Source organism: Narcine bancroftii, chromosome 4 (assembly GCF_036971445.1).
Source record: "Narcine bancroftii isolate sNarBan1 chromosome 4, sNarBan1.hap1, whole genome shotgun sequence".
NCBI lineage: Eukaryota > Metazoa > Chordata > Chondrichthyes > Torpediniformes > Narcinidae > Narcine > Narcine bancroftii.
The window spans coordinates 105,499,424-105,513,986 of record NC_091472.1 but is presented as its reverse complement, the minus strand read 5'-3'; the positions used below and the strand labels follow the sequence as shown (position 1 = coordinate 105,513,986).

Sequence of the window (14,563 nt, the reverse complement as noted above, 5' to 3'; positions counted from 1 at the left end):
AACTGACGATCTGACACAAGTGGAGGCATGGGATGGAACAGTCAGCATTATTTTTATAGACGTGTGGCAGTGGTTGAGGGTGTTGGGTCCTCTGGTGTGGCAGTAGACTGGCTGGTGGAACTAAGGTAGGTAGCTCTTGTAGTTGGCTTTAGTCAGGGGTTCAGAGAGGCATGTTTATTTTTCTCTAGACTAGGTTGGTACTTGGAATGCTGCCAGGGGAGGTGGCAGACACAGATACGATAATAATATTTATAAGGTGTTTAGACAGACACATACAGGTAGAACATCAAAGGATAGGGACTACTTACTGGCAGACGGATTAGTTTAATGTAGCATCATGGCTAGGGCAGACTGGTGGAAGGTAAAGGCAATAGCATCATCCTTCCCCTGTCCCTAACAATGCACAGCTTGGTGTTACCTCTGTCCTGCTGTGTTGCCTGCTCCTTTTGTTTCTAAACAAAGGTCCAACTCGACCTGCTTAATGGCAGTATGGCTCCTGATGAATCCACACCTCTGTCACTGTCAGTCAGGGATGTGAACATGGTCCATTAGACCAGCATGGAGATATGGAGAAGGCATCCTCACAAAGAGGTAGTTCTGAGCTCGATGTTATGAGTCCTTACCACCTATAAGTTCAACAGCAACTTCAGAAGAAACCTCCCTACCTAGAGTGTGCTTAGTATAAAGGGAACTTAGAACCATGCACGATAAAAGGCAACTGACATGGATGTGTTTAAGGAGAAGTTAGATTTGAAAGAATGAAATAGATCAGTGTGGTGAAGTTGGATCTCCCAAGGTAGGAGACATCTGTGGACAAGTCCTGTGGTTAATGGATGGGAAAGTGGGGAAGTAAATCCTTTTCTGCTTTGCATCAAGACAGTTGGGCATCACGTGTTCTCGCAAGCAAGTGCTCATGCGTCCATGAATGCCGCTGAAGCCCTTCATCACACAGTGAAGACAGCCCAGGCTCCATGGAAGTATCTTGTGGAGCCTGTGAACACCACGCTAACATGCAGCTTGGATAACCAAGACCCTGGTCATTCCCATTACACACTACAGGACCCCTTGCATGGAAAGTGATGTCCAAAATCAGAATGGCATTAAACCAGGAGCTCATGAAAGGAGCTAATACATACCGGAGAAAAGTTAGGGCTCTCTTTCTGAAGAGACATCCCCATCTGCACCACTGCTAGCACTGGGATCATCCTTGCTGCGTGAGGCACTTTTCTCCTTGGTATATTCCGAAGGTACTTTAGTTCTTGTCTTTTCCTTTCGTTGCTGCTGCTTTTCTAGTTTCGTTAACTGAAGGGACATAAAAAACAAGGTTTGTTTTACAGACCTCTGTGCAACAACAGATTGCTCTTCACATATATATGTGTGAAAAAAAATACACACACACCCTCTCTCTATCGATGGGCTATGCAGGTCTTCACAACAATCACCTCAGGGAGTTGGGATTCTTTCCTTACTTCAATATGAGCCATGTGCTCAAGGTACACATGGTAAGAGGTTATTGTCATATACATAAGTACAACATAAATAGGCACTAAAATTTTTACTTACTGCAGTCACACAGGTACATAAGATAAACCAAATATAAAAGTATAAATTACCACAATGGAACATAGAACAAGACAGCACAGTACAGACACTTCAACCCTCGATGTTGTGCCGACCCATATATTCCTTCCTAAAAAAAGGTACTAAACCTACTCCATAACCCTCTAATTTTCTTTCATCTATGTGTCTGTCTAACAGACACATGGATGTTCCTGATGTTTCAGCCTCAACCACCATTCTCAGAAAGGCATTCTAGGCACCTCTGTGTAAAAAAACTTACCCCTGATGTCTCATCTAAATTTCTCTCCTTTCACTCTGTATATATGTCCTTTGGGGTTTGCTATTCCTGCCCTGGGAAACAGGCACTGGCTGTCTACCCAATTTATACCTCTTGTAATCTTGTAGACCTCTATCAAGTCTCCTCTCATCCTTTTATACTCCAAAGAAAAAAGTCCCAGCTCTGTTAACCTTGCCTCATAAGACTTGTTTCCCAATCCAGGCAACAACCTAGTGAATCTCCTCTGCACCCTCTCCATAGCTTCCACATCTTTCCTATAATAAGGTTTAATACATTGAATACAATACTCTAAATGTGGTCTTATCAAAGATTTGTAGAGTTGCAACATGACCTCTTTACTCCTGAATTAGTCCCAGCATCTCATAGGCCTTCTTAACTATCCTATCAATCTATGCATCGACCTTGAGGGATGTATGGATTTGCATCCCAAGGTCCCTCTCTGAAGTGCCAGTTGATGAAGTAGACAAAGACGATGTGGTCAAACAGCAAGGCTAGCCAAAGGGAAGACAGACAGCTTGGCAGAGATTCACCACACTCTCTTCATCCACATTCTTAAGAACTGACCATTAACCCTGTACTCAGTCTTCTGATTTGTCCTTCCAAAATGCATCACCTCACAGTTATCCGAATGGAACTTGATCTGCCTCTTCTCCGCCCATCTCTGCATCTTGTCTATATCCTCTTGTAACCTTAAACAACCTTCAGCTCCATTCACAACTTCTCCAACCTTTGTGTCACCTGCAAACTTACTAACCCATCCTTCCGTCTTTTCATCCAGGTCATTTATAAAAATCACGAAGAGCAAGGGTCCCAGAACAGATCCCTGCAGCACTCCACTAGTCACCGACCTCCAGGCAGAATACTTTCCTTCCACTACTACTCTCCGGTTTCTTCCTAAAAGCCAATTTTTTTATCCACACAGCCAAGGTTCCACTGATCCCATGCCTCATGACTTTCTGGATGAATCTCTCATGAGGGACCTTGTCAAATGCCTTGCTAAAATCCAAGTAGACCACATCTACCACCCTACCCTCATCAATTTATTTTGTTATTTACTCAAAAAACTCAAGTCGACTTGTAAGTCACGTCCTTCCCTTCACAAAGTCAGGCTGACTATCCTTGAGTAAACTGTACTTCTCCAAATGCTCATAGATCCTATTCTTCAGAATCCTCTCCATTAGTTTGCACACCATTGATGTAAGACTCATCAGTCTATAATTCCCAAGAATCTCCCCTTTACAATGTGCCTAGATTGATAAAGTAATTTAAAAAAATCATAGGATAAAAAAGCATGGGCAAGCTGGATCTGTGGAGCTGTTTCTGTGACTCTGTGACTTCATTACGGATCAGTCTACCAACACAAAGTAGTTGCATCGCCTGTATCCTTGGATCATTGTGTGTGGGTCGCAGCTGACGATCTGACACAAGTGGGGGCATGGGATGGAACAGTCAGCATTATTTTTATAGACGTGTGGCAGTGGTTGAGGGTGTTGGGTCCTCTGGTGTGGCAGTAGACTGGCTGGTGGAACTAAGGTAGATAGCTCTTGTAGTTGGCTTTAGGCAGGGGTTGTGTAAAAAAAAGAAGTGACTTTTCAATAGTGCAGCCACTTTTTTGATCCCAGTGTAGTTTCTGGTTCGGGTTAGTGAAGCTCAGGGAGGTTCCAGAGCCTGATAGGTGTTGGACAAAGACTGTTCTTGATCCTATACGTGCTGATCCAACTTATTCAAAGACTCAGTGGGCCGAAGGTCCTATTTCTCTGCAGTACTGAGAACAAATTAAAACTGTAATTGGAAGGAAATGAATGATGGCCCACAAAATGTATAAATGAATACTTGTCCTGCTTATGTGTGTATTTGGTGATATTTAAAACCATATTGGTTGTGATAACATAATGCAGAGCCACATATCCAAGTTTTCCAGATATCTCCACTTACTCCTTCATCAATGAGTTCATTGTCATCCACAGAAGTACCATGTACATATGCACCAAAATTCTTACTTGCTGCAGGCACACAGGCACTTAATAACGGAAATGAGGATAGAGCATGTAATGTTAAATTAAAAAGTGGTAATAAACACAAAAGAATAAATATTCAGAGTTACAACAGAGCAAGACAAATATGACATTCAATAATGCGGATTGTCCTTTTCTAGGGTCAGAGCAGTCCCTGATTAGCGTAACAAGGGAGGCTCAAGAACCTGATAGCTGTTGGAATAAAAACTATTCTTGAAGCTAGAGGTGCTGATCTGCAGAATGGTCTTCTTCTTCTTTGGCTTGGCTTCGCGGACGAAGATTTATGGAGGGGTAATGTCCACGTCAGCTGCAGGCTCGTTTGTGGCTGACAAGTCTGATGCAGGACAGGCAGACACGGTTGCAGCGGCTGCAGGGGAAAATTGGTTGGTTGGGGTTGGGTGTTGGGTTTTTCCTCCTTTGTCTTTTGTCAGTGAGGTGGGCTCTGCGGTCTTCTTCAAAGGAGGTTGTTGTACCTTCTGCCTAAAGGTAGAGGTTGTGAGCATGGCGATGGTGATGCCTTCCTGAGGCAGCAGGATGGGAGGTTGAATTATTTCAGTTTCCTTTAAAGTGATCCATCAGATTAATTATTTACTACCTTCAGCACAAATCCATTCCATAACCATTTTCATGATGTTGAATTTAGCCTTGGGTAAAATACTCCTCCAAATTTGATCATCAATTGCTGTCAATAACTTATTTTTCTCTGAGAGTAAGCGTGTACCTTTGTCTCCAAGGCCAATTTTACCCCTCTGCAGAAGGGTTGATGGAGAAAGAATTGCTGCACTGATTTCAGTCACATGGCAGCAGCAGCAAACTATCAAATTTCTTCCATCAAGCCCTTGACTGTTAATGTACTCCACATGCAAGCCAAGAGGTGCAGCCTTTGCTGTGGCACAGCATTGAAAATTGATTGCTTACAGTTAGACTTGGCCCTGAAACTTTCAGCTCACCACTAAGTTTTCACTAGGAAGCAACTGAATGTAGATAGAGAGCAAGAGGCTGCCTCCGCCCTGGAGCGAGCAAAGGCATCTACAGAGTAACAATCTATGGGAGGACCTCAGTGGGTCAAGCAGCATCAGCGACAGAGAGAGAATTTTCCTCCCACCGACACTGCTTGACCCACTGAGATCCCCCCAGTGTGTTGCTCCAGATTCCAGCGTCTGCGGTCTCCCGTGTGTGTCTAAATCAGGAGTGTGTTTTCTGGACGATCCAGAAGGACTGATTTGGGTGTAAACAGTGGAATGACTGACAAAGACAGTGAACAAGGGAGTGAGTCCACTGTCAAATCAGGTAAGACAAATAAATAGTGGGAAAGTAAAAAGTGCCTTAAAGAAGAAGAGACAAGAGATGAAGAGACAAAAGTCCGAAGCTGGCTGCAACTTTAAGGAACAAGACTCCAGATTGATCATTCAGATTTCAGATTTATTAGTTAGAGTATATATATATCATATACAGGTATACCCCACTTTATGGATCCTATGAAACCTTTCATAAGCCGAAATGGTGTAAAGCGAAGACCCATTCACTACTATTGAAGGCTATTTTCATAAATATGAAAACCCATTCAAAACCCATACAATTCCTCTTATGAAAGCAAACCATGGATGGCTTTCTTCGTAAGGCAAATTTTTGTAATTCGTGTATTCGTAAAGCAGGGAATACTTGTACAACCCTGAGATTCTTTTTTCCTGTGGGCAAGGCAGAATTAAAATATTGGCAGTGCTAAAAAAAAACTCAACGTGTAAACAAATAAAGAAATGTGAACAAACTGACTGTGCACGAAAGAGAGAGAGGGAAAAATCTAAAAAAAGTAAGAGTCCCTGATTGAGTTTGTTGTCGTTGGAAGTGTCTGATGGTGGAGGGGTAGCAGCTGTTCCTGAACCTGCTGGTGCTAGTCTTGTGGCATCAATGCCTCTTTCCTGAGAGCAGCAGGAAGAACAGACCACGTGCTGAGGGGTGAGGACCCTTGATGACTGCTGCTGTTCTCCGACAGCAGCCTTCCCTGCAGATATTCTCAATGGTGGGGACAGTTTGGGTTGTGGAGAGCTTTACGCTCAGAGGTATTGGTGTCTCTATACTAGACCATGATGCAGCCGGTCAGCACAATTTCCACCACACATCTGTAGAAATTTGCCAGGGTTTCCAATGTCATTGTGTGGCTTGATACAATAATAACATAATCTATAAATTTGCTGACAATACCATGTTAGTGGGTTGAAAAAAAAGAGGTAATGAGTCAGCATACAGGATGGAGATTGTAAACTTGACTGAATGGTGCACCAACAACAACCTTGCCCTCAATGTCACCAAAATCAAAACCATCCATTCCATGATCCAGTGATTGTTGGCAGATCAGAGGTGGAGAGGGTGAGCTAATTTAAGTCTTGTGAGCCACCACCTTGGAGGAACTTTGCTGGACCCAACATACAAATGGCATCGTGAAGAAAGCACATCAGCACCTCTACTTCCTCAGGAGTTTGCGCAGCCAATGTTGTACCTTCCTTACAAGTGAGGAGATGATGAGTGCCCATGATAGGTCACTAGATATATGAACTCCAAGGAATTTGATGCTCTTCACTCTCTCTACTACAGAATTGTTGATGTATAGTGGAGAGTGGTTGTTCCTGGTCCTCCTAAAGTCCATGATCATCTCCTTCATTCTGTCCATGTTCCGATTCAGGTTATTACTCTTGCGTCATTTCGTGAGATTTTCCACCTCTTCTCTTGGGGGCGACTCATCCTTGTTGCTGATGAGGCCGACTACTTTTGTGTCATCTACAAACCTGATGACACTGTTGGAGATTGTTCTGGTGATGCAGTCATGGGTCAGTAGCATCAACAGGAGAGGGCCGAGCACACAGCCCCGAGGTGCACCAGTGACCGTGATCAATATTCTGCTACCAACCCAGACAGACTGTGGTCTTTCCAGTAGGAAGTCCATGATCAAATTACAGAGAGGAGTGTTGAGTCACAGCAAGGACAGATACACCACTGGCCTCTGGGGAATGATCATATTAAATGCCAAGCGAGCATATGAAGCGCCATTCTCCAGGTAGGCCACGACGGAGTGATGCGATAAGGCTATGGCATTGTCTGTGGAATAGTTTCTTCTATTGGCAAATTGAAATGGATCCAGCATCCATGGGAGGTATGCTTTGATGCGTTCCATCACTATACATTCGAAGCATTTCATAATGGTGGAGGTCAGTGCCACAGGACAGCAATCATTGAGGGTTGTTATTTTCGCCCTCTTGGGATGATGGCGGCTGTCTTGAACCCTGCGGGAATGATGGACTGCTGCAGTGAGGTGTTAAAGATATCCATGAAAACCTCCATCAATTGGTCTGCGCAGTCCTTCAGTACTCGACCAAGTATGTTGTCTGGTCTCGCCGCCTTGTGTGGGTTCACTGTTGAGTCCCAGGTTTTGGAGTTTGCTGATCGATTTTGAGGGAATAATGGTGTTAAATGCCAAAATGAAGTTGATAAAAAGCACCTTGATGAATACATCTTTGCTGTCCATGTATTCCAGGGCTTTGTGTAGAGCCAATGAGATGGTATCTACCGTAGACCTGTAGCTATAATAGGTGAATTGGATTGGATCCATGTCACCTCTCAGATATTCCTTGACACCAGCCTTTCAAAACACTTAATCACTGCTTACATGAGTGCCAGTGGTCGATAGTCATTTAGGCATTTAATATAATTGTTGTTATATTTAACTTTCAACAGTTAATAAATATCATAGATGGTTTTTAGCAAATTAATGTTTAATACTTTCAGAAGCAATATAGAGGTTAATTAAATACCAACACCACCAGCATGTCAGTAGGACTGGACATGCAGATCCAGAATGCTTCAACATATTGTCAGAAGTAAATCACAAAATTATTGTCAGGTGCCAATTCACTAAATAATTCACACTGTTAGTGTGCACTAGTTTCATTCCAGGCTTTTGAAGCCAGATGTATATCACTAACATACCTGGATGTTATTTGTGAATATACTGGAGAAAGAAGAGACCTTGGGTAACACACTCCACCCTTTGTTATGAGAGAAAAGAGAGAGAATGAGAGTGAGAGTCAGACCCAAAGAGTCCTTCCTCTTCCCCATTCTGTTGGATCTTCGTGCTGACCTAATAACCTACAATACCAACTGTTCAGAATTTCCCCACTTTATGACCCTACATTTTTCTCAGTTCCATGTACCTATCTGATATTTCTTAAATATCTTCTTATACCTACCTCCACCACAATTGCTGGCAGCACATTCCACGTACCAACCACTCTCTGTGTGAAAATTTATCTCTTACATCCCCCTGTACTTACTCCCTTAAACTCTACCCCCTCACATTAGCTATATCAACACTGGATAAAAAAAAAACCTCTGGCCATCCACTCAAAAAACGCCTCTCATCCTCTTGAACATCTCAATCAGATCACTCCTCATTCTCCATCGCTCCATGGAGCAGACTAAAAAGATCAATAAACTCAAAACATTAAAATATAAAAATGGGAGAACATGTATTAAGCTGAAGCTACTTCTCTTCTCATTTAATACTCCTCAAATATCCTTACGATTCAGTTGTTTCTAATCTGTACCCATTAAGCATATCCAGTGCAAAGCTTTTAAGGACACAATTAGCACAGTTTCTTCCTTAGCAACTCACTTGAATGACAAGTAAAGGATGTGATCACCACCCATCCCTGATGGATCATGAAAAGAATTGCAGCAACATTTTCTGGCCAAGTTGCAATAGTTGAAGGCTTAGTGGTGAGCTATTTCCGTAAACATGCATCAGCAGCAAGGTTATTAATTGATCACTGGCAACATTAGATGGAGACGATGTGTTGGCAGACCAATAGAAATCACAGCAATCAATAAGGGAACATAACCTTTGGATATAATGATCTTGTTCACTTGTATTGGTATCAAGATGAGAATCAGTTGTGAGAACAAAATAATTTCCTCAGTTATGAGTCCAGAGGACCCCAAAACCCAGCAGCAATAGATATTCACCAAGACAAATGGTTACTTCAACTAAATTGCTTTTAATTATCTTTAAACATGAAAATAGAATAACACTTTAACTTATCACTATTGACTTAACTAACCTAACTTAACCCCCTTCTAATTCTAAGTGCACATGTACGTAATGTGTGTGTAAGTTCAGAAAAGTTGTTTAGTTCTGTTAGGTCTGCTTTGTTCATGAATGAGTGAGACAAACACCAGGCTGAGTCGAAATCAGGGTTCTTTGTTCTTTATTACCGGATTGTAACACTTGCGACCAACCATGTTAGTCGGAGAATGCATTCTGCCGTTATCAGCAAAATGGTGATTTTTTATACCCTTGGATATGTGCTTAGAACATCATCATATCATTACTTGTCCAATGACTAAAACTGTTGCTATCCTTTCCCTGCTAGCTTCCTGCCTCTCAATCCATCAATGTCTCTCTTATCTTGTAAGTACAAGGATGCATTCACATCTTGTTACAGCCCTGTACATTCCCATCTCATGATGTTTTACCTAACAGGAGTACAAGGACACCTCCCCTTCTTGTTACAGCCCTGTACAGGGTAACTCCCTACACATTCCCATCTCATGATGTTTTACCTTACAGTTCACAGTCCAATCTCACTTCTCATTCCTCCAAGTTCACTGGTTGCAGGCAATTCTTATACTGTGCACAGAATTTAACATTTATAAAGTTCACCAGGCTTTCGTGCTTGAAAGGTAAACAGTTACCACTCAGGAAGGTTCTTGTCAATTTTCAGAGTGAGATTTGTTGTTCCAGGACAGCCACAACTGATTTACTTCCATCAGTCACTTCAGTGTCTTACTGACGAAACTTGCCTTCTCAGGGTTCTCCAGATGATAACCTCTTTCTTTCAGGTCACCACAGAGTTCCTTCCTGTTTCTCTTATTTCAAGTGAAACATTAGACAGCCAGTCCTTTCCTCTTACATGAACCACAAGGGCTTTGACCAGGCTGAACTCAGAACTCACAACCCGTCTTCTAAATGTGGTTTTCCACAAGCTTGCCAGCTTGTCCTGTTCCAATCCCAGCTGCTGTTACAGACTGTAAAACTGTAGAACTGATCTGTGTGTGTGTGTGTGTGTGTCTCTCTCTCTGAGAGAAAGCCTGTTTGACTCTCTCTGCTTGCAAAACCACATGACCCTCCTAGAACAGCAAGCTGCATTCCCAGACAATTTGCAGCTCAGACAAGATCTTTCATCTGTTGCCTTTTTGTAAACAACAATCCATTAGTGAAGTATCTTGGGCACTCTCCAAAGCTCTTGCAAAGGCTGTGGGGCCGATATGCCTAACATGAGCAGAGCTCCAGTATTTCAAATAAGATCTTTTTTACAGTGTTGTATGTGACCTACACTAACAAACCCTGCTCCCAATTTATCTCCCAAAAACATATCTATATTCTGCCACACCTCCTCTTGAGCACCAATGAGCAGCATCCATCGGTAGAAATGGTCAGTCACCATTTCAAGTCAAGAGGAAGGGAGATGTTACGTCTGTGAAGGGCGGAGGATGCTGGGGAGGGCCTAGAGGTGACCTTCTGGAGATTTGGGTGACCACTTAGCTTATCACTATTGACTTAACTAACCTAACTTAACCCCCTTCTAATTCTAAAGTGCACATGTACGTAATGTGTGTGTAAGTTCAGAAAAGTTGTTTAGTTCACAGTCCAATCTCACTTCTCATTCCTCCAAGTTCACTGGTTGCAGGCAATTCTTATTCTTACACCTACGGTCTGTTTAAGGGTCTAAACCTGAGCTTCTTGAAGCTAACCATTTCAATTCCCCCAACTATCCCTCCAGTGACATGTCCGAGCTCAGCCTCATCCACTGTCATGGTGAGGCCAAAAGTAAACTTGAGGAACAGCATATCAGTTAATAACAAAATTCTGTAGAAACTGTGGTTGAAGTAAAAACACAAAATGCTGGAGAAGCTCAGAAGGTCAAGAAGTGTCCTTTATGTAGCAAAGGCAAAAATACAGAACCTACATTTCTGACTTTGATACTTTGATGAAGGGTTCAAACCTGAAAAGTTAGTTATGTATCTTTGCCTTTGCTACATAAAGGACACTGAGGAACAACACATCATGCTCCTCCTGGACAGCCTTGAACCTCACGGCATGAATATTGATTTTACTAATTTTAGGTAACCCTCACCTCCACCTGGTCCACTGTTCAATATCTTCACCTACTTGCTTTTCTCTCCAACTCCTGCAACTCCCATTCTCAGGGGTCTCTCCCCCTTCACCCCTCCCACTTTCTGACACCTCACCCCCTCCCCAGTTTCTCTCCCTCTTCAGATACATGACATCACCCCCTTTTTTCTGTAAACTCTAGAAATGGCCCCAACCCGAAACGTCAACTATTTCTATGCGTGGATGCTGTCTGACCTGTTGAGTCCCTCCAGCAGCTGATAGTTTGCAGAATAAAACTCTCCACTCACTGCAATCATACTGAGTACATCAGTAGACAACTACCCTGGTTGTTGAGCGTCATAGTTCTGTGACATTGTCGCAGAGTCTCTGTACTGGACCTAACCATCTTCAGCTGCCCATCAGTAAGCTTCCCGATTATAATCCAACAGAAATAGGAATGTTTACTAATGATTGTAGTGTTCAAAAGATTATCTCCATTTCCAACTCTCCCACATAGGGAAACCCCTGATAATGATGTTTATTGTCAGATATGGTACAAAGTATATATGCTCCAAAATTATTACTTGCTGCAGCTTAACGGGCGCCTTATGGAAAAAACTACAGAAAGTTTAAAAAAAACACAATTGTATGCTTAATTAAATTAAGAAGAGACAAAAAAATACAAAAATATAGATAATATAAATATTTACCGTTATCCTAGTGCAAAAAAAAGTGGCTCAGCAATACGCACAGTTCTTTTGTGGTGTCAAGGCAGTCCCTGATTAGTTTAACAAGAGGAGGTTCAAGAGTCTGATAGGTGTTGGAAACTGTTTTTAAACCTGGAGGTGCTGGACTTCAGGCTTCTGTACCTTCTGTTCGAAGGTAGGAGTGAGAAAAGGCTGTGACCAGGGTGATAGGCAAGATCGAGACAAGTGGCTGATTGTGACTGACTGGTGGTTTATAGTAGGCAAACTGCATAGATGCTGAAAAGCAGCCAAACGAGGGGGAACCTACTCATCCCTCCTCAACATCACAGAATCCGACTCTGTCGACATTCTGGATGGTGATGTTTGGCCCCTGCAGTGTGACTGCTAGAGCAGACCAGAGGTTGGTAACTGACAGTGATAGGGATCTCATCTGGACACCCCAAAACCTTTCCACCATCTGGAAGGCAGTTGATGGAAGAGATCCAACAATATGCTTGGTTCAAGGTTGGCAACCCGAGTTTCAGACCCAAACCTTCAATATAATCATGAAACTTTTAACGCCCAAGTTTCTTCAGAAACCCTTCTTGCTGTCAGCACTCTCTTGAATCCCAATTCCGATACTTGCTTCACATCAGCCAGCAGCCCACAGCCTATGTAGGTCCTTTGACCACAGCAGCCAGCAAGCCCGCAGCCTGTGTGAATCATTCATCCCTAAGTCACCCACAGCCAGCAGCCTGTGTGAGTCCTTCAGCTGCTGAACCCCTTGCTGGTCCGCTGCCATGGTCACCTTCCCTGTCGGGTTGTCTCCCATGCTTCTCCTTCTCAACAGGGTGGGTGGGGGATAGAGGTTGGGTGTTCTCCTCATTTTTGGTGCCATGCTCTGGTCCGCTGCTCCCCTGTCCCCTGCACAGACGCCACCATCTTGGGCACAGACCTTCCTGGTTGCACGATTTTTAAAAAAAACACCATTGGCTCCTTTGACGGTTTAAAGCCTGTATGGAACCGACAGCAGCACTAGAGGGCAATAGGACCCTGCGGAGCATCACTGTGTCTCCAATCCTCGCTCTCCCGTGTCTGCACCAGAGGCAGCTTGGCCATCCAGGGCAGCCCACCCTCTCCCAAAGCATGGATTCACTCCGTCCCAGCTGTACCACGGGCTGTTTCCGCATCATCTCCCAACACGGGTGTCCATCACACCAAGACATTGACAGAACCTTGCAAACCCAGGTCTGACACGAAACCAGCCAGCACTAGATGTGCTGAACTGTCTCCCTTCTATGGTGTGTTCTTCTCTCCCCAGAGAGCTTTGGCACCAGTCATTTGCATGCATAAAATATTAAAGGGTCTGATCACTCAATAAAAAAAAGTCTTCCCATTGATTGAAATGTCAAGAAGCAAAATCACTGATTTGTTGCAAAATCATTGCAGACAGCAGAAAAAAATATATTTTAGACAGGGCAGCGTGAAGAAAAAGATGTGAAACACACAAACATGCTGAAGAACCACAGCAGATCTAGCAGCATCCATCGGCAGTAAAAGATAACCAACGTTTCGGCCCTGGACCTTTGGTCAGGAATCTGGAAAAGCAAGTAGATGCCTGAATAAAAAGATGGAGGGGAGGGGGAGGAGTAGAGAAGGGAAGAAAGTGAAGGGGGAGGAGCACAAGCTAACAGATAGAAGGGAAGAGGGCTAAGAAGAGTAGTTTTTTTATAGGAAGGGGGGAGCTGGAGAAAAGGAGACAGAGGGACAGGGAAAAAGAGAGCGATGGGGAAGTGGTGGGGGAGGGTGAGAAACACAATCGGAAGAAAGCAGCTCAGCTCTCACCAGAGGAAATCATAAGGAATGTTCCTCAAAATTAATCAAGTCATCCATCTGCAATGGCTGGCGGAGGAGGGTTCAGGCAACTGGAAGAAATGGATCTCAAAATTCAGCAAAATCATTGGAACTGTGAATCACTCACTTAGAGTGCGACTGGGCTAAATCCGACAGGCAGAAAGCATGACCTTTCTCCCTTGGTCACTGGGCCAGACAGCTGCCAGACTGCTCGCGTTTCCCACTGCCCCCATGTGGAGAGAGGTACAACTTGCTGGAATAACTCAGCAGTTCATGCAGCGTCTATGGACACCAAGAGGTAATGCTTTGATTGAATGCTGTGTAATCTGCTGAGTTGCCCCAGCACTTTGTGTACCCCATGAGACCGCAGCATCTGCAGACTTCTTGTTTACCTCCAGAACACCACTGAAGAGGCCTTCTGGCCCATTGCAGCCAAGGATGATGGCACTAGGCATGCATACGGACATGTTCTGTCAAAGCAACCTAGTCATTCCTAATGGTCAGCTCTTTTCTCCTTAAATGCATCCCTATTTTTTAAAAACCACGATTGAACCGTGTACCGTGGAGAGTATTCTAGCTGGTTGCATCACTGCCCAGTATGACCAGAGGCGCCAACTATCAGGTCAAGAATAAACTCCAGAGGCTTGTTAAGTCAGCCTGCAACATCATAGACACCAGACTTCACTCCAACGAGGACATTTTCATGAGGCGGTGTCTTAAAAGAAGCAGCCTCAATCCTCAAAGACCCCCACCACCCAGGCCATGCCCTCTTCACTCTGCTACCATCAGGAAAAAGGTACAGGAGCTTAAAGATGAGCACTCAGCGGCACAAGGACAGTTTCTTCCCCGCTGCTATCGGATTCCTGAATAAAAGACACTACTATTTTAAATTTTTTTATTTATAATGTTGTAAGATGGTTATAACATGAATGTTTACACTTTGATGCTGCCACAAAACACCGAATTTCATGACTTGTTCATGACA

General features: G+C 43.5%; 1 protein-coding gene across 5 annotated transcripts in view; it reads right to left on the bottom strand.

Moving 5' to 3' along the window:
- The window catches only part of dtd1 (D-aminoacyl-tRNA deacylase 1), a 208,729-nt gene that overhangs the window by 47,398 nt on the left and 146,768 nt on the right, over window positions 1–14,563 (bottom strand). For all 5 annotated transcript variants that reach the window (XR_011355992.1, XR_011355993.1, XR_011355991.1 and 2 more), the window contains exon 5: window positions 1,137–1,302. Coding sequence is in view for 2 of the 5 variants with exons in the window: in XM_069932343.1 (XP_069788444.1) it covers window positions 1,147–1,302 (156 nt within the window). In the remaining 3 variants the exon portion in view is untranslated. The remainder of the gene's footprint in view (window positions 1–1,136; window positions 1,303–14,563) is intronic.